Source organism: Grampus griseus, assembly GCF_964374135.1.
Source record: "Grampus griseus genome assembly, chromosome: 1".
Taxonomy (NCBI): domain Eukaryota; kingdom Metazoa; phylum Chordata; class Mammalia; order Artiodactyla; family Delphinidae; genus Grampus; species Grampus griseus.
In genome coordinates, this window is record NC_139017.1 from 87,060,521 (window position 1) to 87,085,025 (window position 24,505).

Here is a 24,505-nt window from a genome sequence, read left to right on the forward strand (position 1 = left end):
AGTTCACATTAGCAACATTTCTCCTTGAAAGAAAAGAAGAAAATTTATTCCTGGTAGGCAGCCATAAAGACATCTCAATTACTAGTTAGCCAGATGGACAATTACTATTTGAGTACCTACTATATGCTAGGTACAGAGCTAGGCACGACAGATACAATGGTGAACACAAGTCTCTGCCTTTATGGAGTCTACAATCTACAATACAAACTTTGTCTTATTAATAGTGGCACCTGCAGAAACAAAGCCTTACTAAAATAAAGGCAAGTAAAAAAAAGATGCCTAATCCCTGAAGAACTAGACAAACAATAGGCTAATGGGGAGAGGAAGAGTTCCGGGAATTAGGTTACCAGGGATTTCCCATTCTTTCCCCTAACTCATCACAGGTACTATCCATATTCCATTAGCTTATAAAGACTGTGACTTTGTCTCCACACAGTGCAGATTACAAAGGTTTACTGCTCCAACAAAGCAGTCAGCTGAACTGAGAGCACTAAAAATAAGGTCAGTCAGACTTCTTAGAATCAAGGGATCTTCTACAAAGTGTTTTTAGGCATTCTATTGGTAAGATCTAAATTTTGTGGGAAGACAGAGCTAAAGCACACTATGGTGACCTGTCTTTTCAACCCTGCATTTGATTTCTGGACTGGTAGGTTAATTTCCTTAAAAGAAAAAAAAAAAATCATCTCTCCCACTTATGACAGCTTACCTAGTTCAGCCTGAACGACTGTAACTATTCCTGCAAACCTTGCTTTGTGCAGCTTATACAAGCAGTGCATCCCATCAAACACTGCAGGAAGAGATAGCCTTGAAACTCTCTGTCTTTATATAGGAGGGAAATATTTATCCAGGTTCTTAACTGGTTTCAGAAAGGTCACCTCTCTGCAAAGGTTCTCTGGTCTACTGTTAACTGGGTACCAGTTATGTGGAAAATCAAGATGTGTTTGGCAGAAAATGCTCAGAAAGCACTAGGGATCCCAATTCCACCATTCAGAGAGCTGGTTAGATTAAAACCTCCAAAGGCTGTCATTTAATCTTCCACAATAAGAGAATTAGAAGGATGTCCTTTGAGTTCAACCCACAGCACAACAGACTAAAGTTGTTCTGCCTCACTAAGTGCAGTAAAGAATGAGCAATCGTTCCTTCCCACCCACCCCTCCAACCCACCCAAGCTCCTTTCTCAAGGGATGCCTAAGTGATCTATTCACATGACTCTACGATCAACCTGTATCCATGACAGTATCTGCTGTCACCAACCTCCAAAGGTTAATTTCTTAAATATGTCTAAACTAGACGACCACAGAAGGTGAAAATCAGTTTTCTTTTCAATTTCATGCTGCCCTCATCGTTTTCACCTGCATAAAAGAGCTAGCTCCACGCATTTTTTTCATCTTGCCTCCAAGATCGCACGCAGTTGTTGGATAAGCCGGCCACTGCTCCCAAAGAAGCACTATCAGATTTTCACTCACCTGAGAGGAGACTTCCCGTACACCCTCATCCCGAGACTGGTCACTGGGGTCACTTCGTCACCCCCTCCCACTCCCATCTTCCAGGCCCTTCATCCAGGAAAAGTCAGTCGCAAATTTAAGGCCCGGCCCTGTCGGGTTTCGAAAAGATCCCGGAGGACTTGGGCCGAGGGACAAAGGAAAGTGAGGTCAGGGTCTGCCTTTCCAGCTCGGGATAGGCCTGGGGCCGCTCACCCTCCACCCCTCACACCACCTCCGTCGTCCCGGGTCCCTCAAACCTTGCCCCTTAAGTCCCGAACTAGCTGGACCCGGGCCCGGAGCTCGCTCGCGCCCCTTCCGCGAGGCCCCAGCCCGGACCCCTGCCGCCACCCAGAGCCCCCCGCACCTTCTTGGGCGCCTTGGTGACGGTGGCCATGAAGGAGTACTTCTCGGCGTCCTCAATCTCCTTGGCCTGCTTCAGCTCCTCCCCGACACCGGGCAGCGGCATCGCGTCAGGCATCGACATCCCCCGGCCGGCCCGGGCCGCGGCTGACCCGCCGCCCCCGCCTCTTTCCCTTACGGGCGCCCGCCCGCCTACCCGCGCGGCACCCTGCGACACGCGCTCGCCCACCCTCCAGGCGGGGCCCCGCGCCGAGCCGCGTCCGGTGCTGAGATGCTGGGGCCGGCGCCTCGTCCGCTCGGCCGTCCAAGACAGCCGGACAGCAACGGCAGCGACAGGAGCACCAGAAGCAAGCAACACGGAGCTCCGACCGGCCCGCGCCACCACCTCCGCCGCACGCAAACACGCACGCAAAGTAAGGGTAGAGGGCGGTGACGCCACGTCGAGTACTGGCAGCTCCCGGCGGGCAGGGGAGAGGCGGGGAGAAACGGCGCTCTGTCATGACGTCACCACCCTGGACTGGGCCGCCGAAGCCACCCCTTTTCCTAGCTCGCTCGGGAAGAAGCTCCAGGGGTGAGCCGGGCCCTTTGTACCGCCAGGTGGCGCCATTAGCCTTGTGAGCGGCGCGTGGTTCCTGCAAGGTTGCCGCGGAACTGGAGGGCCTTTGGACTATGGGGTTCCAGGAATGGTCTCAGAAGGGCGTAGGGATGCTTGTGAGCAGACCAGAGCCCCACACGACACAGCCTTCACCCAGTCCTAGGAAGCTTCCGGGGCCCAAGATAGCCCACTCACTCACTGCCCCCTCCCCAGACCCTTTGAAACAGAAGCCCCTTCCTAAGAGGCAGCGTTTGCCTCTTTGACACCATAAGGGTGGGTAGAACAGACCCAGAGCAGTGTGGTTTCTGCACAATTCTTTGTGACCTCCTCCACCACCGTCTCCGCTGGGCCTTGCTTGTTTACAGGACCTTCGTGCCGCAGAGCTGGTGGGATGGGGCTAATGATGGGTCAGAGGATGGAGAAGGAGGGGTGGGGGAGGGGAAGAGAAGTCGTTGTGTTCCCCCCCACCCGCTCCGGATCAAGCATTATACTCTGACAGCTTCCAGGGCCGCACCAGGGCATTCATGGACTATTCACGTGCTATTACTGGGCTCTACTATGTGCTACCCCTGTGCTAAGGCCCTGGATAGTACAGATGTGTGTAATACATTTTATGTTTCGTTAAACCTTAGTCCAGCTGGCAAGGCAATGTCAGCTAAGGTTGCTTGTCCTTTGACATTCAAATGACACTGGCTGAAATTCCCACGTCCTGTGGAAAGTCCAATGCTCCCCCTCTCCCCTGATTTCTGTGAATTACTGGGGAGACTTAGATCTTTCAAGGTTACCTCTGGCTCTAGTTTTCTGCCTCATCTGAAGTTTTAGTCACTCTCCTGGTCTTGTGGCTGTTTCTTTAGTTCCTGCTGTCAATTCAAATATGGAAAACAGTCCCTTCTCCTTTCAACCCGCACCCCTATTCCAAAACAACCACAAAAATAATGCCATAACATGTAGCAGAACTTCTAATGAAGGTTTTTGGGCCACAGGGGAGAGGTTACATCACACCACAAACAACTTGAAGTCACATTTCTGAAATGTTCTGAAAAGTTATTTTGGCTATCTCGTCACCCGGGACTTCTCATTAGCCACACCGCCCCACAAAGCTCCCTGGCCCATGGTCGTTTCATCTCCCTTCCTCCTGTTCCTCCCTTCCCATCCCTCCACCTCACCTTCCCCTCCTTGATTGACTTTGGGAAGCCAGATTCCTCTCTACTCTGCTGAGTGTTCCAGTCTTCCCAGGGCCCTTTTCTTAAATTCCTCCCATCCCACCTTCTTATATCCAGAAACCCAGCAGGTCTCTGGCAGGGTCAGCTCTTTCAAGAAAGAAGTTGTGATTTGAAGAAACGTTTTCCCCACTGGTTTACATTCAAGGTTAGGAAGAGTGTGAAATACTTGCTTCTGGGGTCCCAGAACTCTTAGAGAATCCCATGTTCCAACCACCCAGCCCCATGAGGCTGTCTGTTTGAAGTAGGCTGTGGAAGTGCCTGGAAGGATGCACTTCTGCAGATCTTCATCTTTCACTGTTAGGATTGTCTCTTCTGCCCATTCTTTCAAGCCCCTTGACTTCCCTCTCAGAAGTATTCCTGTAGCAGAAGGGACAAAGAGATGGGGGAGCAGAATATGAGATTGATCCATAAGGGTGCCAGACTGGCACTTTTCTTCTTATTCCCCAGCTGGGGCCAGGAGCTATGCCTGCTTGCCCAGGACTCTTTGGATATATGGTCAGAAATAGCTTTCATCCTGTGGGTTTGCCCAAACTGTTGTCAGAGTCCAGGGATCAGAGCTGCCTGCTTAGAGAACAGAGGCAGGGCCAGCTGGAACAGAGGTGAAAACTCCACATCCCTTGAATAGGAAAACATGTGACTTAGGTTAGCTTATTTGAAAAAAAAAAAAAAATAGGTGTTTTTGTCTTTTGGGTTTGATTTTTAAAACTCCCGTTGTCTGAGAGCTTTGTGTGTCAGTCCCCCAGCTCTGCCGTGCCTGTTAGCATTCAGACTGCAAGACGGCTGGGGACTGGAGTTCAGCCTCTCTTTTATGCCCCCTGAACCAAAGTAACAGGTTTTCCCTTACACTAGGCTCACAGAATTGCCTGCTGCTGCTGCTGATGGTGACAACAGGGCCAGGTCTACAGGAAGCAGTACCTTTGCAATCTGAGGCAAAAGGAGATCAGCAGGTGTGACTCCACTTACATGAGTGCCTGGCCCAAGTAGAGGATGGAGAGGCTGACCTAGAGGAGTCAAGGTGCTTACATTGAAAGCGGGAGGGCCAGCACTCCCTGTCCTGGTGGAAAGGCAAAAGGCCTAGGTGGTTCATGTCAGGCTAGAGCCAAGGGCATTCCTGGAAACAAGCACGCTGTGGAGGACACGGATGGTTGCCATCCCCACTGCTATGTGTGGGCTGGAGATCAAAGAGCTCACCCAGTCGGAGGGTGTGACGCATAACATCGGTGAGAACCACCGCATGCTCCCCGCCCCCCACCAGATGACCCCACATGGCCCAGCTACGGGCATGACTGCTCATGGATGGAAGAAGTGACCTTCCCACCCAACCTGGCCCCAAGTCTAGCTACCAGTCTACTCACCCACCTGTCTGAGCTGAGCCTCCGCGCTAGGTCAGGTGGGTGAGTCAGGGCTCACTCCCCTGAACGGCACCATCCCGACGACAGATGTGGCTACCAGGAGCCAAGGTTTGAGAAAAGCAGGGACCCAAGGACAGGTACACCTGTTGTGTGTGGTGGGGGGAAGTCTCCAAAGGGTCTAGAGCCCAGAGGGACCCTGCTCTAGAAGGGAGTAGCCTGAGGAGAGAGGTGAACTGGGAGATGCTGTTACCAGAAATATGGTAGCAGGAGGTACAGTATGTGGGTGGGGGCTGGTTAATCAAATTCACTCTTCTGTCTACCCCCAACATAACCCTCCACGTGCATTCATTTCTACTTAATTCATAAGATATACCCTGAATGCTGAAGATGTGCTGCGAGCAGCGCTAGATGTTGGGACGACAGAGACAAGTGAAGTGCCGGGCCCTACCTGGGAGTGCTGGTGGGGTGGGGGATGGGAGGGTGAGCAGGAAAAGCTTTGCAGAGAAGATGCTGCCCCAGCTGATTCTTGACATATAAGCAGCTGGACAAGGCAGGAAAGGGATTCCAGGCTGAGGGAATAGCCTGAGAAAAGGCAGGGCAGTGACACAGCCTGGCATGTTACAGGAACTATAAAGATTTCAGTGTGGGTGGGGCATAGGGTGCAAAGCAGGGTGGAGCGAGAGCTGCAGCCGGAGCCAGATCCCACGGAGCCTGGTGAGCTGTGGGTGGCTGGTGGTGACGTCCCCCGGGGTTGGTGAACACAAGGAGGAAGAGAAGCAGGTCAGATGGAGGGGCTGCTAAGATCAGGAGTGAGCTTGAGACAGGATGAGTTTGATATGTGTGTGCAGTGCACTGTCCCAGAGGCCCAGGGGAGCCTATGGTGGCTGCTCCCTGCTGGCCTGGCACCCTTCTAGAGCAAGGCCGTGCTGTCTCTAGAGCCCATTCACCTCCTGGGGTCTGAGCCCCACTCTAGTCATTTTCTTTCTGTCCGGGAGCCCCCTTGTTGCACAACCCTGGGAGGCACCGTAGACACAGTAATTGATGTGAAGGGTGCCCTGAGATGTGACTCCAGATTGCTAATCTGCCCTGCTGGCCCTGAGGGGATGCCCAGGGGCAAGATTCCCAGCTGCACCTCTGTGGCTCTGGGCGCTAGCTCCCCAGGCGTGCCAGGCTCCTACTTCCCACAGCTCCCGGTTCCCTACTTCCAGCCTCCTTCCCTCCCCTCTCTGCAATCCCAGCCCTGTTGGGAAGAGGCTCCCGAGGGCCAAGGGCTGAGAAAGACTCCTCCTTCTCTGTCTCCTCCTCTGCTTGTTATGATCATATGTATTATTTATTTTACTATTTATTATTACTTTGAACATAATCTTTAGAGGAAAGAAAAACCTGTGAAGATAAAAATCTCTTTAGGTCTCCTTAAGTTCACTTCTGGTTCTTCTCAGTTTGCAGAAGCTCACTTTTGCGTACCTGTGATCTGTAGGTACATGTCATTTTGCGTTCTGCTTTGGTCAAATTACAGTATTTCAAAAACATGTTACCACATACAGGGATTGTTTACATACTTATCATTGTCAGTGCTTCCCAAGGGTGCTATCAGATTGCCAGAGGAGCTTTGCCTAATTGTTTTCCTATTGTTGTTTGAGTCGTTTCCAACTCAGTGAAATATAAGCAGAGTGTGCGTCGGGGTAGGAGTCAGAGTGGGAATGGCTTTCAAGCAAAATGGACAAGCTAGGGTTGCAGCATCAGATCCTTCCAGAGAGAAGGAACAAAAATGTTCAGCACTGGGGTCAATTGTCCCAGCTGTAAACAGGGCCTGGGGGAAGGCACATTTTTGCCATAAGGGCGTGTGAGGTCCATTGCCTGGACCTCATGATGGCTGACTCATGGGGAGGCTGCATGGTATGGAGGGAAGCTGGGCAGATGGAAGTGTGGCCTCAAGTCTTGACTCTACTACTAACTTGGCCGCTGGAATCCTGAGGTTTTCTGGGCCTCTGTTTCCTCCTGCAAAACAGGGTGATAGCTCTCCGTCTGAGGCTTGTGATGACCCAGTCCAACAAAATAATAAATATAAAAGAGCTTTGAACAGCTCGCAAGTATTGTGCACATGTAAGTTATTAACATGTGGATCCAAGCTAAAAATCTGGAGGGGAAAGGAGTTATTGTCGAGAATTTGAAACTCTCCCTGTGCCTTGCTTCCCAGAATGACAAGAATAAGCAGAAACCTGACTGCTGCAGAAAAGGATTGTCATTGCCGGTCCTGAGTACTTGTTTACACTGGGATTGTACTTCCTTGAAAAGGAAGGCTGGACCTGCCCCAACCATGAGCAGATGTTACTGCACTGGCCCAACCTGGCCCCTGGGTATGGCTACTGTGTGTCTAGCAGCCCCTCAAGACTTCCTCAGATGCTTTCTTTGGGGGGTTGGACCAGAGAGTCTGATGTATCTTTCTTTAGTTTCCAAAGCTGCAGCCCATAAAAGTCAAGGCTGAGAAGGCACCCAGTAATTGTAAACAATGTTCAAGGAATCTGTTCTGATGATTCTTTGTGCTACTTTGTGTACTTTTGACAGTGTGTGTGTGTGTGTGTGTGTGTGTGTGTGTGTGTGTGTTTGTGTGTGTGTGTGTGTGTGTGTTTGTGGTGAGGAGCTTACCAAAAAAGGACTCCAGAAATTGTGAAACTGGCCTTGGCTTTCAGCCTCTGCCCATGTCTCTGCCAGTCAGTTATTTACTGAACACCGGCTCTGCTAGGTGCCAGGGAGCCCAAAGTCAACAAGACAGGCACAGTTCCTGTCTTCATTGGGCTTAGAGTCAATAGCAGGCCTTTGTCACAAAATCTGGGTCCCCCAATACCTTCTCAGAGAGGAGCCCTCCTCCTTACTCTCTCCATGTGCCCTACCCGGCAGAGTCCTTCCTAGAAGTAAAAGTCATCCTCTCCCTGCCTCTGAGACGGTGCCAGGCCCCAGGGTGGGGAGAAAGACAGCAGTCCATCCCCAGAGTTCAGATAGACTTACCAACCCTTGGAGTCTCCCTGAGTCTTTAAGAAGCTTCTGAAATACTGTCTCCCTGGCAGATATCCTTTCCCAAGACAATGGAGAGTGGGCTGGCAAGGTGGAGCTGCCGGTTTGCCGAGATCAGGCGCTGCAGTGCCTATCTGTGCCTCTCACAGGTACCGCCTCTCCACCCCCTGCCTGCCACTTGCTCCTTGCCAGGCGATTAGATACCCTGTTGGGGGCTAGTAGAGGCGTTTGCCTTGATTGGAAAGGCACTGGGACTGGATGGAGTGGGACAGGCGGAAGCGGCAACTTCCCAAATCCCAGGTGGCCAGGGTCTTGCCCCCTTCACCCCAAAGGCCCTGCCCTGTGGCTGGTTTGTTGGAGCTGGAGGAGAGAGAGTGGTCAGCTGTTGGTTGTGTGGAGGCCTGCTGCTGGGTGGGAACCCGCCTTCCTCACCCTTTCTGGTGTGCAGGGCGGGCCCTATTGCGTCACCCTTGGAGCCTCTGCTCCGGCTTTGCAGCCAGCTGGGCCCCTGGAGGAGGGACTCTCCCTGTTTTTCAAAAAACCGTTAACCATTTCATCCTCCTAGGCCTTCCTATAGCAGATCTGGATTCCCCAGGCTGCCCCTCATGCCTCTGTCCGGGCCTTAAAAACCCCTGTTCTGCTTCACGATGCACAGATGTTCTGCCTGGGCAGCCTTTTGAGGGTTGAAGTTTCCACCTTACCCAGTGCACGCCTGGCCTCTTCCCCAGGAAAGGAGTTAACCTCCCTCAGCCCCACCCTAAGCAGTTGTCCCATTCTGCAGCAGTGAGGAATGATTCGTCAGCCTCTGTCATGAGCTCATGCCACTTCCACACTCCAAACAGCGTCGGACAAAGGGTCAACACAATGTTTTAGACCAAGAGGAAGAGTGGCGCCCAAGACAGCATCTAGGAGCTTGGACATTGGCCTTGCTCCACAGCAACTCTAGCCATTTCCTACAGACCTGCTTGGGCCTTTGCCCTCTTTACAGGGACCAGGGAATGTGTGGGTGGAGCGACGGTCCTAAGGGGCCCAAGGGTCTGATGGAGGAGAGTCCCAAGTACACAGTGTTTCCCTGCTCCTGTAGGGGCTGGGAGAGGAGGCATGGGGGGCAGAGTGGGGACGGGAGGAGTGCAGAGAGGCCCTTCCAGTCAGGAAGGCCCAGACTACATTCCTGCTCAGGACTTTCATCTCCCAGCCTCAGCACTCCCCTCACTACCCCACCCGTTCCAGGGCCTGAAATAGCCTGAAACTTCATCCAAGCCTAGGCCTAGGTCCCAATTTTAGTTCCACAAACATTTGGCTGCGCCATAACTTGCAGAATCCTGGGCTGGGTCCTGTAGGGGATGTAGAGATGAATGAGGCCCAGCCTCTGCCTTCAGGGAGCTTGTAAAACATACCCTGTGACTGTAGTCAAAGGCATAAGACGTCTGTGGGAGAAGAAAGATGGCTTTCTGTGGAAGGAGTGGGAGCAGACTTGTGGAGGAGAGTTGTTCTTGTGGAATCTCAAAGAATGAGTACGATTTCAACAGGCAGAAATGAGGGGCACTGATTCTGGATGGAAGGAACAGCAAGAGCAAACCTATGGAGGTGTGAAACTTACAGTATGTTCTGGAACATGGCCCGAAGTCTGGTTTGACTGGAGCGCAAGGGGGACTATTGAGCGGTTTACAGTTTCCATGCATGTGTCATTTAATTTACCAGTGAGTTTGTCTAGCCTTCTTGCAGGCCGAAGACTCCCAAGGGGCAAAGACCTATTGGTTCCTAGAACTGTGCAGGCCAGAAAATGGGGGCACAGAGAGGTTGATGAAACTTGCTTGGAGCGATACAGCACATCAGTGATAGAGCGAGGACCAGGTTCCCCTACCCTTCTCTGTCTTGGCTCAGTTCAGGTCCCCTAGTCCAAGGAGCTTAATCCATGAGCTGACTGACCCCTTAGGAGGTCAGGAAGACGTTTGAAATGAACAGCCACGCATCAACGATGAACACAAAGATTTAGCCACATGTGTGTTCCTCATGGTGTTGCATATAAGCGTGGAATGAATAGCCCCATGACACTTGATGGGAAAGAAAGGCCAATATTCTTTATTTTTCCTAGTTTATTTAATCTGGTCCCAAGCCCCATCACAGTTGGTGAGAATTTTAGGATCACTATTAGGGCTTCATCCCTCGGCTCATCGGGTTTTACAAAAAACAAAAAACAAAATTCCCCAGACAAGCAAACAAAGAGCCTGGTCTTGTAGAGTTGGGGCAGCTGGTCCTTGTTCAGTGGAGATGGCCACAGTGTCGTTGCTCCTTGTGCCCTGTGTTGAATGCCGGTCCTTTCTGTCTGTGGACACTGCTTCTCCAGGCAAGCTGCTAAGCCACCCACTCACAGCGGCCTCTCCCAACAGCTGGCCACTTAGTGGTCTTTCTTCCTGCCTCCTCTTTACGGCCATCTTCATACCAGTTTTTGCCATCCTGAGAGGTGGGAGACTGTGTGTGTTCCAGGTGGCTCTCAACTTCTCCCACTTGTGGACGTTCATGCTCCCCCACCCTCTGCTCAGGTACTGGAAATCACTGCCCCACAGGTAAGCCTCCTCCCATTCCTCAGTTGGAAAACCAGCCCCAATCTTCTGTGACCTCCAGGACTGGAAGTCCCAGCTGCCCTCCTCGGAGGATGTGGGAAAAATACTTCACATTCTTTTTGGAAGAGTCCGCAACCAAGAAAATCAGATACGACTGATTTCTCAATCAGGTTACGCCGCCACATTAAACGTTCAATTAATCACCCTGTCCCACCACTAATAGCAAAGAAGAGTTCAGCAGTAGGTGACCAAAAATACGGTAAAGGTCATTCTGTACAACATGGAGACTGTTTAATAACATGGAAAGGTATTCACAATAGAACTGACAGCTGAAAAAAGCAGCTTTTAAGATAGCATTACAGTTTGAACTAATTTTTTGATAAACATAAAATTATGTGTTTATACAAAGGAAAAAGAACTGAAAAGGTAAACACCAAAATGCTTATTTCCTCTGTGTTGTGAGATTACAGGTCATTTTTATTTTCTCATTTTAGCTTGTTTTTATTTTCTAAAAATTCTACAATGAGTGTGTATTGCCTTTTTTGGGTGAGTAATTTGAAGAAAACATTAATTTTAAATGATAAAAGTAATGCATACTCATAAAAAAATCTAAAGAAACAGATGTATGTGCAACACAAGTGCAAGTCCTCTTCCCTGTTCACTTCCACACTCCAGGCTTAGAGTGAGGAACCTCACTCCATGTGCTGTTTTTTGTATTTTCATACATACATTAAGAAAATTGCACAAATAGGACTATCCGTATTACTCTACAACAGTTTCCTAGTAAAACTGAGATAACAATGTTACCTATCTTACTGGGGGTTTTATCACAATTGAGTTAATATATGTAAAGCACTTAGAGCAGAACCTGGCATATAAAAAGCACTACATGAATTTTAAGAATTTTAGTGTATTTATTATTTAATTTCCCATTCTACTTCATAGACGTCACTTTATATTAGGACTATATCAATTTAATACTTAGGAAAAATTAAAAATTATTTTTTTGAAAGTTGAAACAAATAAATAGCTGACTTCTCATCTGTTCCTCCCATCACTTGGAGATGGGCTGCCTGGTGGAAAGTTCCCCCTTTGTTGCTTTCACATTGATGACGTGGGCTGGCATTTACCTGAATGACCATGGGCCTCAGATGGGCAATCTATTCAGCCAAATGCCATGTTTACCTAGAGGCCTAGGCTTATCTGAACTATTTACACCCTTCTGGAGGAGAAGGAAGCTGAAATTCCCTAAGCCCCCTGGAAATCTACATAGTTGTGAACTGCACAGCGACCTTGGCTCACCTGGTTGTAGATTTTGTCCAGGTGTGGCTGCAAAACAGAGGAAGAAAAACAGAGATCAGGTTGACAGTGCAGCTGTAGGAAAATGTAAACATTTGTTGCACATTAAACATTTGTAAACATTTGTTTTCATCAATCACTGAAAACACGTCAGCAGGGAAGACCAGTTTTAATAATTGGCAATAAGATAGTGAGATTACAAAAGTCAGTTATCACTGCAGCCAGCATGACTACCATCTGTATTTTGGATTCAGGAGCAAAACATAGGAGAAATTATATCCAGTTCACAGGCCAGCAAATACGACTGTCTCAGAACCCAGGAAGTATCTTTTATGGGATGTTTACCAAATCTTTGTCATTTCTTAGGTTCTATCCTTTTTAAAATAAAGAAATGGCTCATTAATAGGATGTCATTATACTCAAGCCAGAAAAAGACATCACAAGGAAAAAAATTACAAATATCTCTTATGAACATAGACACAAAAATCCTGCACAGAATATTAGAAACTAAAATCCAACAATATAATAAAAAAGAATAATATACCAGCCCATGTGAGGTTTATCCAGAGAATGAAGGGCTTGTTTAATATCTGAAAATCAATCAGTGTAATTTCCATATTTACCATTTAAAGAAAAAATCAATATGATTATAGCAATTGATGCATACAAAGCATTTGACAGAATTCAACATCCGTTTATGATTTTAGAAAAGATATAAAAGGAATGTGGATTACAAAGGAAGAAATATTACTGTCCCTATTCACAGAGAAGACCAAAGAATTCTCATACACATACAAAAAAATCACCTAGAACTAATAAGTGAGTTTAGCAAGATTGTAGAATGTAAGATTGATACATAAAAATCAGTCATATTTCTATACACTAGCAATAAAAATTGGAAATAAAAAATGTTAAAAGTAACACCATTTATAATAGTTAAAAAATGAAATATTTATATATAAATCTCCTAAAACATATACAGGATCTATGTGCTGAAAACAATAAAACGCTGATGAAAGAAATCAAAGAAGACCTAAATAGTGGAGAGACATACCATATTCAGGGATTAGAAAACTCAATATAAAGTATAGATTTAATTCTCTCCAAACTGATATGTAGATTTAACTCAATTCTAATCAAAACTTCAGTGGATTTTTGGTAGATAGACACACAAGCTGATTCTAAAATTTATACAGAAAGATAAAGGAACCAGAATAGCTAAAACAATTTTGAAAAAACAACAAATTTGGAGGAATCACACTGCCTGATTTTAAGACTTACTTCACAGCTACAGTAATCAGAAGAGTGTGATATTGGCAACAGGAGAGACACATAGATCAGTGAAACAGCATAGAGACTCTAGGAAGTAAACACAGAAATATGGTCAATTGATATTTTACAAAGGTGTGGAGGCAATTCATTGCAGAAAGGATAGTTTTTTTTCAACAAATTGTGTTGTAGCAGTTGGACATCCATATGAGGAAAAGCAAACCTCATACCTTATATAAAAATTAGCTCAGAATGGATCATGAATTTAAATGTAAACATAAAACTACAAAACTTTTAGAAAAAAAAATAGGAGAAAATCTTCATGACCTGAGGTTAGGCAAAGAGCTCTAAGACTTAACAAGAAAAGCATGATCCAGAAAGAAAAATATGGATACACTGGACTTCATCAAAGTTAAAAACTTTTGCTGTAAAAGAAACAATTAAGAAAAATGAAGAGACATGTTACAGACTGGGAGAAATATTTGCAAATCATATGTCCAACAAAAGATGTATAGAGTATCTAAAGAACTCTCAAAAGTTTCTTACTTGACAGTAAGAAGGCAAATAATCCAATAAAAATGAGTAAAAGACTTAAACATTTTATTAAAGAAGATGAGCAAAGCAACTAAGCACATGAGATGATGTTCAGCATCATTAATCATTAGGAAAGTACATATTAAAACCACAGTGAGTTAACACGTCACATGTTAGAATGGCTAAAATAAAAATACTGACAATACCAAGTGCTGATGAGGGTGCTCTCATATAATGGAACATTGTTCCAATACATTGTTGGTAGGAATGCAAAATGGTGTAGCCATACTGGAAGACAATTGGACAAATTCTTATAAAATGAAAGGCAAATGACCATATGACCCAGCAATTTCACTAATATGTGGTTACCCTAGAGAACTGAAAACTTATTTTCCTATGAAAACCTGTACAGGAATATTTATAGCATCTCTATTTGTAATTGCCAAAAATTGAAACAATCCAAATGTCCTTCAATGAGTAAATGGATTTTAAAAACTGTGGTTCGTCCATACAATGGACTAAAAAGGAAGAAACTATTGATATATGAAACAATCTTGATGAATCTCTGAGGCATTATGCTAAGTGAAAGAAGTCCCTCCTGCTCTCTTTTGATTATTGTTAGCATGATATATCTTTCCCCATCCCTTTAGTTTTAATCATATTTATATAGAATCTATATTATGTTTAAAGTGGGTTTCTTGTAGACAACATGTAACATGTAGATCATTGACATTTAAAGTGATTATTGATATAGTTGGACTAATATCTACCATATTTGTTACTATTTTCTATTCATTATCTTTGATTTTTGTTCCTATTTTTGTCTTTTACTCTTTTTCTGGCTTTCATAGTTGTGAGTATTTTTTATAATTCCATTTTTCTCTCTTAGCATACCAATTATACTTCTTTTTAAACTTTTTTTTTAGTGTGCCCTAGGGTTTGCAATATACATTTACAGCTAATCAAAGTCCATTTTCAAATAACACTATACCACTACAGGAATAGTGCTGTATCTTCAAATAACAAAGTATTCCTAATTTCTCCCTCTGAACACTGTTATCTATTAGATCAATTAAGAATAGTAAAAATAAAAGTTTTAATTTTACCTCCATTTATTTCTTCTTTCTTTATGTATATCTGAGTTTCTGACCTATGTAATTTTACTTCTCTCTGAAGAACTTAACATTTCTTGCAAGTCAGATCTACCAGCAGCAAATTTCCTCAATTTTTGTTTGTCTGAGAAAGCCTTTATTTTTCCTTCATTTTTGAAGGATAATTTCACAAGGTACAGAATTTTAGGTTGATGGTTTTTTCCACTCAACACTTTAAATATTTCACTCTGCTGTCTTCTTGCTTGCATGGTTTCTGAAAAGTCAAATTAATTTTTATCTTTGTTCCTCTATATGTACGGTGGTTTTTTCCTCCGGCTTCTTTCCAGATTTTTTCCTTAATTTTTGATTTTATGCAGTTTGAATATATTTAGATGTAGTTTTTATTGGTATTTATCCTGTTCTGTATCCTTTGAGCATCCTGGATCTGTGGTTTGGTGTCTGTCATTAATTTGGGGGAAGTTCTCAGCCATGATTGCTTCAAATATTTCATCTGTTCTTTTCTCTTTTTCTTCTTCTAGTATTCCCATTGTACAAATGTTACTCCTTTTGTACTTGTCTCACAGTCCTTAGATATTCTGTTCCATTTTTTTTTCAGTATTTTTTCTCTTTGTTTTTCAGTTTGGGAGTTGCTACTGGCATATCCTCAGACTCAGAGATTGTCTTCCTCAGCCATATCCAGTCTACTAACAAATTCATCAAAGCCATTCTTTATTTCTGGTACTGTATTTTTTTACTCTAACATTTCTTTTTGATTCTTTCTTAGACTTTCCATCTCTCTGCTTGCATTATCCATCTGTTATTGCATGCTGTCTACTTTTCCCATTAGAGCACTTTTCCCATTGAGCATATCAATCATAGTTGTTTTAAATTTCCAGTCTGATAATTCCAGCTTTCCTGCCATATCTGAATCTGGTTTTGATACTTGCTCTGTCTCTTCATACTGTGTGTTTTTTGCCTTTCAGTATGCCTTGCAACTTTTAAAAATTTTGGTTGAAAGCCTGACCTGACGTACTGGATAAAAGAAACTGGTAAATAGGCTTTTAGTATTGTGGTGTAAGGTGCGGGGGGAGGGTAAGCATTCTGTAGTCCTATGATTAGGCCTTGGTCTTTTCGTGAGTCTGTGCCCCACACAGACTCACTATGAATTTCATATGTGAGTCTCAGTTTTCGCTCCCTTTAGGTAGAATAGAATGTCTAGAGTGGGCTGGAGTTGGGTATTTCCCTTCCCCCAGGTTGATTAAGCTCTGATAAAACCCCAATAAGTTAGGCTCTGGTCAAATAGTTTCTCTTGAGAGCAGGCCTTGTTAAGAAGAACAGAAAGAATTTGCTGGCATATTTCAAAATGGTCACTTTTCCTCTTCCCCTGACGGAATCATGAGGGGATTTTTCTCTGACATTCTCTGTGAGAACCTGGTAGAGCTTCTATAGCTAAAACTCACAAAAGGGTGGGGGTCACCCCTGATTGGTCCCCCTGGAGTCTTAAACTCTCAGGCTTGTCTATACTGAGCCTCTAGCAATTCGTTAGTTATAGTGTAGGTTGTCCTACCCCAATACTGGTTTTCACGGAAGTTCCTGCTCGGGTAGGTAGCGATGCTCTGTATCTACCTGTCTGTCTCTCCCATTTGGGAAGCAGCAATTTGCCCTGTGACCTTGCTTCTCTGAAGGATCTAAGAAGAGTTGTTGATTTTCCAGTTTGTCCATCTTTTTACTTGGTGTCAGGATGGAGTGATGACTTCCAAGCTCCTTACACACTGGACCAGAGACCATAAGTCAACTTTGTTAATTTTAAAAAGAAAGGACTCTTAAAATGGTTAAAATGTAACTTTTATGTTATGTATATTTTAAATGATAAAATTTTTTAAAAAGAAAAGAATAAGAAATTATAAATGAGGAACAGTGTAAGGAATAAGGTGATTTTTCCAAATCCTTGAAGGATATCTGTACTTGATAATGCCATCAATATATCAATTCAACATATTTTAAATCCTTGTAACTTACTTTGCCTCCTATATTTTTGATTTTCATTATAGTGCCACCTTTCTGTTGGTTACCCACGCTCCAAACCTTGGGCCATCTTTGACCACTCTTTCTCTCCAATAGTCTATCAGTTGCCATGTCATGTCTATTATGTATTCAGAATTCAGTTGTACATCCATTTTCTCTTTTCCTTACCTCCTGCCCCTCCTCCAGTTCATCATCACTTGTTAGGACTTTTGGAATTGTTTCCTAACATCTCCCTCCCTTAAGAATCAGCTTTGGGGGACTTCCCTGGCGGTCCAGTGGTTAAGACTCCACGCTTCCACTGCAGGGGGCACAGGTTTGATCCTCGGTCAGGAAACTAAGATTCCCTCATGCCGTGCAGCTCAGTCAAAAAAAAAAAAGAGTCAGCTTTGAATTCAGACTGACTTGAGTTTAAATTCTAGCTTTGCCACTATCTCTGTTTTTGATCTTGAATATAATATTCTTAACATCCTTGCTTTGAGGTCAAGCATCATCTGTAAAATTGAGGTAGTAATATTCAACTCCCAGGGTGATTATGAGGATTGGAAAACACCATGTGCCAGGCACTGAATCTTAAATGCACTGTCTATTACATTTATTGAATGAGACAATGTTTACAAAGGGCTTGGCATGGTACTGGGTGTATAGTAAGTACTCTATCATTGCTGGCTGCTTTATATATCCATCTTAGCCACTACTGTCAAATTGATTTTCCTAAAGAGCAGCTTTGATTCTGTCCATCTCTTGCTCAGAATCTTTCTTTGACTCCTTCTTGCCTGTTAAAATAAGCCCAAACTCCTTTGCCAAGCATTCAAAGCCCTCCTTGATTGGTTCCCTCCTGCCTTTCAGATTTTATGGTCTGAATTTCTCTACTCACTGGACCCCATACATACTCCTGGTTTTCCCTCCTCTTCAGTTTTGTTCAAACTGTTCCCTCTCCCTGGAATGCCCTTCCTCCTCCCATTTTGCTCAGCAAATATTTGCTGAGTAAATAGATGCTATCCTTTGGAAAAGCCCCTCCCGAGAAGCCAATTCTTATCCATGCCTTATGACCTTCCTGTGCTGGAGACACACAAGGGAGCTTATGTTTATTTTCAGCAGGACTCTCTGTAGGGGAGACATATATATAAATAGAGAGGTTTTAAAGAAGTCACCCCTGCTCCACAGCCCTCTCCACCCCTCCTGAATATTAATGCCACATAAAGCTGATGCCAAGAGGAGATATTGCTCATGTCCTCTTGTTCAGTGAACCTCTCAGTTCAGAGCATATTTTTGGAATACCTACCAAGTGCTCTGCAACACATTGGGAACTGTGGGGGTCAGAGCACATTTAAGACCATCTGGTTGGTGGAGAGAAGGCTTATGCAACAATGGCAGACAGTGCATGGGAGCTGAGAATCAGGATCTAAATTCTGTGATGCCGAAGAGAAGTATCTGACCAGGATGAGCCTTTACACTAGAGAAGGGGTCAAAGAGGCTGCAGCCAGATGATGCTTTGCGATAGCCATGCCTGGGGTGAGTTTCCACATCCTGCATGCTTTGAGAATGTATGGTATGCTAAAGCAAACATCTGAAGTGTGCTGGGGAAATGCAAACCAATGAACTTCTCTCTTCATGTGATAAGCCAGGCTCAGGGCAGCTCCTTAAAAGGCAGCTTTCCTAAAACCACTGATAACTTTCTGCTGCTAAAGGCATGGATACAGGTGGAGATTTTTTCCAAGGACCAGCTTCCCACACCAAATGCAGTCCATTTGGTTCAGCACAAGCTCACTTATTTAAAATGCTAAGGTATCTTTAATCACACTAGGAGTGATAAGCTTCAGGTTAATGAAAAAATGAGCATGTGTAGCCTTGTAATTTTACTCAAGACCTTAGCCCAGCTTAACTCAATATCTAGGTTCTCGAGGTCTCTAGTCTAGGTTTTATTCCCAGAACATTCTCAGCTCCTGGATTATTCAGAGTAGGATAAGAGTTAAGTTCAATCACTTACTAGCTCTGTGACTTTGAAACTCAGAGAAATGCTCTATGATTCAGTTTCCTCATTTTGCTCATTGGGATGATACCACTGATGTTAAGGTTTGTTGTAAGGATTTAATGGAATGACATGTGTGCAGTGCCTGAAAGAGTAGGTGCTCAATCTTTGACGGTTACTGGAGGCCCCTCTACCATACTCCATTCTATGCCCAAACTCTCTCCTCCAAAGCTACCTGAACTCTAAATTTAACAGCTTCCTCTGTATTTCCTTTACACCTCTTAGTAACAGTAATAGTAGATATTAATAACAATAGCAACAGCCCAGCTATAATAGTGGGCCTACTGCATGCCATGCCCTGTGGTGGGACTTTCTAAATTTTATCTTCAATCCTAATTATTTCCAGTTTACAGTGCAGGAAACTGAAGCTCAGGGCAAAAAAGTGCCTTGTCCAAAGTGGCAGAGTTGGAATCAGAACTCAAGTCTTCTTTCTCTGAAGCATATGCTCTTTCTAATCAACCATATTTTCTCTACTGGGACGACATCCCTTTTCTGGACATGAGGATCAGAGACACTAGCTACACCTTAATAACTTTCAGATCTTTTCTAATAATTTACCTCTGTAACTGCAGTTCATTCATTCATTCATTTCACAAATGTTTAGGGAGTGTTCACTAGGTGCTAGGGATATAAAATTGAATAAGACTGTCCATGTCTTTAAAGAGTTCACACTCTCCAGAAACATGGATGGACCTAGAGATTATCATGCTAAGTTAAGTAAGTCAGACAAAGACAAATATTATATGATATCACTTATATGTGGAATATAAAAAAATGATACTAATGAACTTACTTACAAAACAGAAACAGACTCAAGACAGAAAACACACGGTTACCAAAGGGGAAGAGGGAGGAGGGATAAACTCGGAGTTTGGGTTTAACAGGTACACACTACTGTATATAAACTAGATAAATGACAAGGACTGACTGTATAGCATAGGGAACTATATTCAATATCTTGTAATAACCTATAAATGAATCTAAAGAAGTATATATATATATATATATATATATATATACACGTATAACTGAATCACTTTGCTGTACACCTGAAACTAATACAATATTGTAAATAAATCAACTATACTTCAATTAAAAAAAAATAAAGACTTCACCCTCTCATGGAGAAGACAGACAAATGGATGGGAAATCAATGATTAAATAAAAGGGCACAGTGGTACCCCAGAATCCAGGTAAGGTTGAAGGGAGCAGTGATGGTGTCAGATAAAGCTCTCAAAGGAGGTGATTTGAGTTGATTCATTATCCTGCTCTTTATTTCATTCATTCCTGAAACATATTTTAAGCAACTACTGTGTTTCAGGCTTTAGGCTAAGCCCTGGGATTAAACACAGGCAGTCTCCATCCAGTATATGCCCCAAAGAAACTTACAGTCTAGCCAGGAAAGATGGATTGTAAATAACTCAACATCATTAAAATTGTGTTGGGATGCACAAGGAATGGTTGATGCTGTAGGCCAAGGGTTGTTTCAGAGGTCCAGTTTCTTTTAAACGTGTTTTTTTCTCTTTCCTATTTATCCCAGTCTTCTGGCACTTTAAACACCTTTGAGGATATTCCACAGACCATGCCAAGTAAAAATAGCCATCCCAAACTGCATTTATATTTTACGATACTCTCTAGGGGAAGAAGCTACAATTCAAACCACAGTATGTCAAGATGGGACAATGTCTCCATAACCAGCAACATCTTGGTAAAATGAAGGAGATGAAACTTTGACCACTGTATTCCAAAATGCAGCTTTAATTATGTTTTAACTGCCTGTTATTTGTCTACTGTTGTCATTTCTAGAGCGCATTACAGTGCAGGACAAAGTCTAGCTGTCTAATTGCATGATTCTCCTTTCATGAATCATTTTTTAGACCTACTGAACCTCAGACCCTGTAGGTAAAAGATTTAATAATAAGTATTCAAAAATAAGGAAATTTAATGTATGATAAAGGTATCCTTTGTATCAAGGACAACTGTTGGCCATTTGGAAAAATTTAATTTGATATACTTTAATTTTTCCATACTCTATGCCTTTACACCAGAATAAAATCAAGATGAATCAAAGATATTTAATCTTTGAAAAATGAAATTTTAGAAGCACCAGAAGAAAACCTGAGTGAGTTTTTGTTTTCCTTTTCATAATCCTTGAGTACGAAAGGGCTAAAGCTATAATAGAAAGTGTTGATAAATTCAGTCACATGAAAATCAAACATTTCTGCATGGCAAAAAAAAAGAAAAAAAATCACCATAAATAGTCAAAGTGAAATAACAAAGTGGGGTGGGGGGGAATATCTGAAACTTAATAACCACAAAAAAAGACAATATATAATATCCTTTTAATATAGTAACATATAATTATGTTATTAATATATAATGCAGGTATGATTATATATGAATTATTATTTCTGGATACTGCAGATAGATCTAAGCAATTCTGGAGGGAATTACATGTATATACAAAATTATTATACATATATATATATATATTTTTTTTTCCTCAAGTTCCCTCCAGAATTGTTCAGATCTACCTGCCCCTCCAGGACCTCAGTTGTTTGCTCAGTGAAGTGTTCGGCCACTGCCCTTGTTGCCTTGTCCCCAACACACTGCCTAGCTTGTCCTCCACCAGGCTGAAGCCTGGGCTAGAACCACAGCTGCATTGATGCCCAGATCTGGAAGATATAATTCTCCCCTCATTTGAACTCAGATTAAACATCATGCCATAGGACATGGGACCTGGCTTCCCCACCAGCTGCGCTGGGTGATGTAACCCAGAAGTGCAGGGCAGTTGATGCCCTGTGGGGCAAATGTTGACCTATGAGAGACTACAGATGGGGGGGGTGGGGAACTGACGATAAAATTCTCCCCATTTCCGCCATCCCTCCACCTCGACATTTATGTAACTGAGCAATTGTGTTTCCTCATGAAGCTGTGGCCAGCTCCATACTGTACCACCTTGTATTTGCTGCCCCTCCTTTTTGGCCTCACTTCCATTTCCCCCTTCACTCTTGCTATCCTGGGATTGCACTCCCCCAGTAAGCATGAGCATGTGAACTTCCTCTCAGCCTGTTTCCTAGGGAATCTGAGTCAAGACCATGTATAAAGAACTGCTAGAAGACAGTATGAAAAAGACCAACAGCCCTACAGAAAAGTAGGCAGATATGAAAAAATAGTTCACAAAAAAGTTACTCTAAAAGCAACTATAAATAACTTTAAAAAATATGAAAAGATGATTAATCTCACTCATAAGAGAAAGACAAAGTAAAGTTATAATGATATGTATTTTTCAGCTGTCAAATTGAACAGTCTGATAACATACTGTGTGAGCAAGGTATAGAGAAAATAGGCACTCTCATTGCTGGTGGAAGTATATATCTATGTAAGCTCTAAGCAGGATAATTTAGTAATATCTTTAAAATAAAAAATTTGCATACTCTTTAGCCCAGCAATTTAAGCTCATTGTTGTTTTCTTTGTAAAAGGATTGGAAATAATTAGAAACTGGTTCAGTAAATTATGGTACAACCGTAAAGGGACACCTATGCAGTTATTAAAAAAAAAGAAGAGGTTTTAAAAAAAAATGTACTGATATGTAAAGATCTTCAGTTTATACTAAGTAAAAATATCTCTAGAAACATACACAGGAAACTGGTAACAGTGCCTCTGGGGTGGGCAGTCTTACTTTGCACCTTTTGTACCTTCTGAATTTTATACCACATGTATCTATTTTTTCCTTATCAGGTTTATTGAGGAATAATTTATGTACAGTTAAACTATATCCATTTAAAAAGTACAATGCAATGAGTTTTGAAAATTGTATACACTTGTGAAACCACCACCACCATCAAGATACAGAACATTTATATCATCCCCAAAGACTCCCCATGCCCCTTTGCTGTTCATCTCTCTCTCTTCCCTGGTCCCTCACAACCACTGAACTGCCCTCTGTCATTAGAAGTTAGTTTGCATTCCATATAAATGGAATCGTATAGTATGCACTCTTGTATCTGGCTTTTGCACACTGCATAATGATTTCAAGATTCATTGATATTGTTATGTGTATCGATAGCTCTTTACTGAATAGTATTCTATCATATGGTTATACCACATTTTGTTTATCCAGCCAACTGTTGGTGAACATTTGGGCTGTTTACAGATTTGGGCTATGTGAATAATGCTGCTGTGAAACTTTGTGTACAAGTCTTTGAATGGAACTATGTTTTCATTTCTTTTGAGTAAATACCTAGAAGTGGAAAGCCTGGATTGTATGGTATATGTACGTTAACTTCTGAAGAAATGCCAGTTTTGCAAAATGATTGGACCATTTTTCATTCCCACCTGCAGTGTGTGAGAATTCCAGTTGCTCTACATCCTGCTAATACTTGGTGTTGGTCTTTTAAATTTTATAATGAATATATAATGGTGTATTACCTAATTTAAAAGATACACTTAAGAGTAAAAATAAATAAGTTGGTATTTACTTATAGCATTTCCCCCCCAAGTCTGTAAATAATATGATAATAAGAAAGTTAGTTGTTGAAAGTTTTAGGAAGGGTGTTAGTTTTCTATTGCTATGCAGCAAAACACAATCTGCATTTATTATCTCGTAGTTTCTGTGGGTCAGGAGTCTGGGTGTGGCTTTGTTGGGTCTTTTGCTCAGGGTCTCACATGGCTGCAATCAAGATTTGAGCCCAGGCTTCCTTCTTTGGTGGAGCTTGGAGTTCTCTTTCAGCTCACATAGCTGTTGGCAGAATTCAGCTCCTGTGATTGTAGCACTGAGGTCCCTGTTTTCTTGCTGGCTGTCATCTGAGGCCCGTTCTTTAGCATCTAGAGGTCACCCACATTTCCTCTCTCAGCATTGCAGCTTACCTCTTCAAGTAGGAGAATCTCTTTCCTCTGAGATAGTTTTATATAACGTAATGGAATCACAGGAGTATCTATCCCATCACCTATGCCATTTTCTATTGGTTAGGTGCAAGTCACGTACTCTGCCTGTACTTAAGGGAGAAGGTTATACAAGGACATGAGTCACTGGGGGACATGGTACATTTGTTCATCACAGGAAACATACTGTGCCAAACTTGTCACAGCTCTCAGATTTGTGTGTGCACAAGAATGACCTGGGAGGGGGGGCTATTGAGATTAAGTTAGGATTCCTGGGACCCATCCTCAGAGTTTCTGACTCAGTAAGACTGGAATGGAGCCTAGGAATTTGTTTTGCTGGTTGGCAGTTAATTTTTCAGATGTGTCTAAGGCAGGGTCCCCAGGCCATATCTACAGAAACACTGTCATGGAGGTTACTTTATGACTTTGGAGAGGGACACACTTGGATCTGAGCCTCCCCTTTGCCAATAAGCAAGTGAGACTGATTGATTCCAACTTCTCTTCTTGAAGACCAAAGGAGAGTCTGGATACTTACCAGCAGAGCCCCACAGAGGCAAAGACCACAGCCAGGGCCAAAAAATTCTACAAAGCAGAAAAACTCTTAGGACAAAGTAATCCACTAGGACATTGCTGAAAGGCAAGGCCAATGAATCAAAGTAAAACCAACTGGTAATATAATGTTTAATACAATTTAAATTATGGTTCTACAACTTCTAGATGTAAAACATTGTCACTTAACCTCCCTGAGCCTCAAAGCCTGCAAAATGAGGATGATATCTACTT

The 24,505-nt window shown here is 43.3% G+C and overlaps 1 protein-coding gene across 3 annotated transcripts in view; it reads right to left on the minus strand.

Annotated features, from left to right (window-relative positions):
• Window positions 1-8,158, minus strand: part of AHCYL1 (adenosylhomocysteinase like 1) — a gene marked incomplete at its 3' end in the record, with an annotated part of 47,327 nt that extends 39,169 nt beyond the window's left edge. For 2 of the 3 annotated variants that reach the window (XM_082656505.1, XM_082656506.1), the window contains exon 1: window positions 1,849-2,192. In XM_082656505.1, coding sequence (XP_082512631.1) covers window positions 1,849-1,968 — 120 coding nt within the window. In that variant the 5' untranslated portion in view covers window positions 1,969-2,192. Of the gene's footprint in view, window positions 1-1,848; window positions 2,193-8,020 lie in introns of those variants that run through there. The other variant, XM_082656508.1, reaches the window with a different exon arrangement.
• Window positions 8,159-24,505: the final 16,347 nt, after the last annotated feature.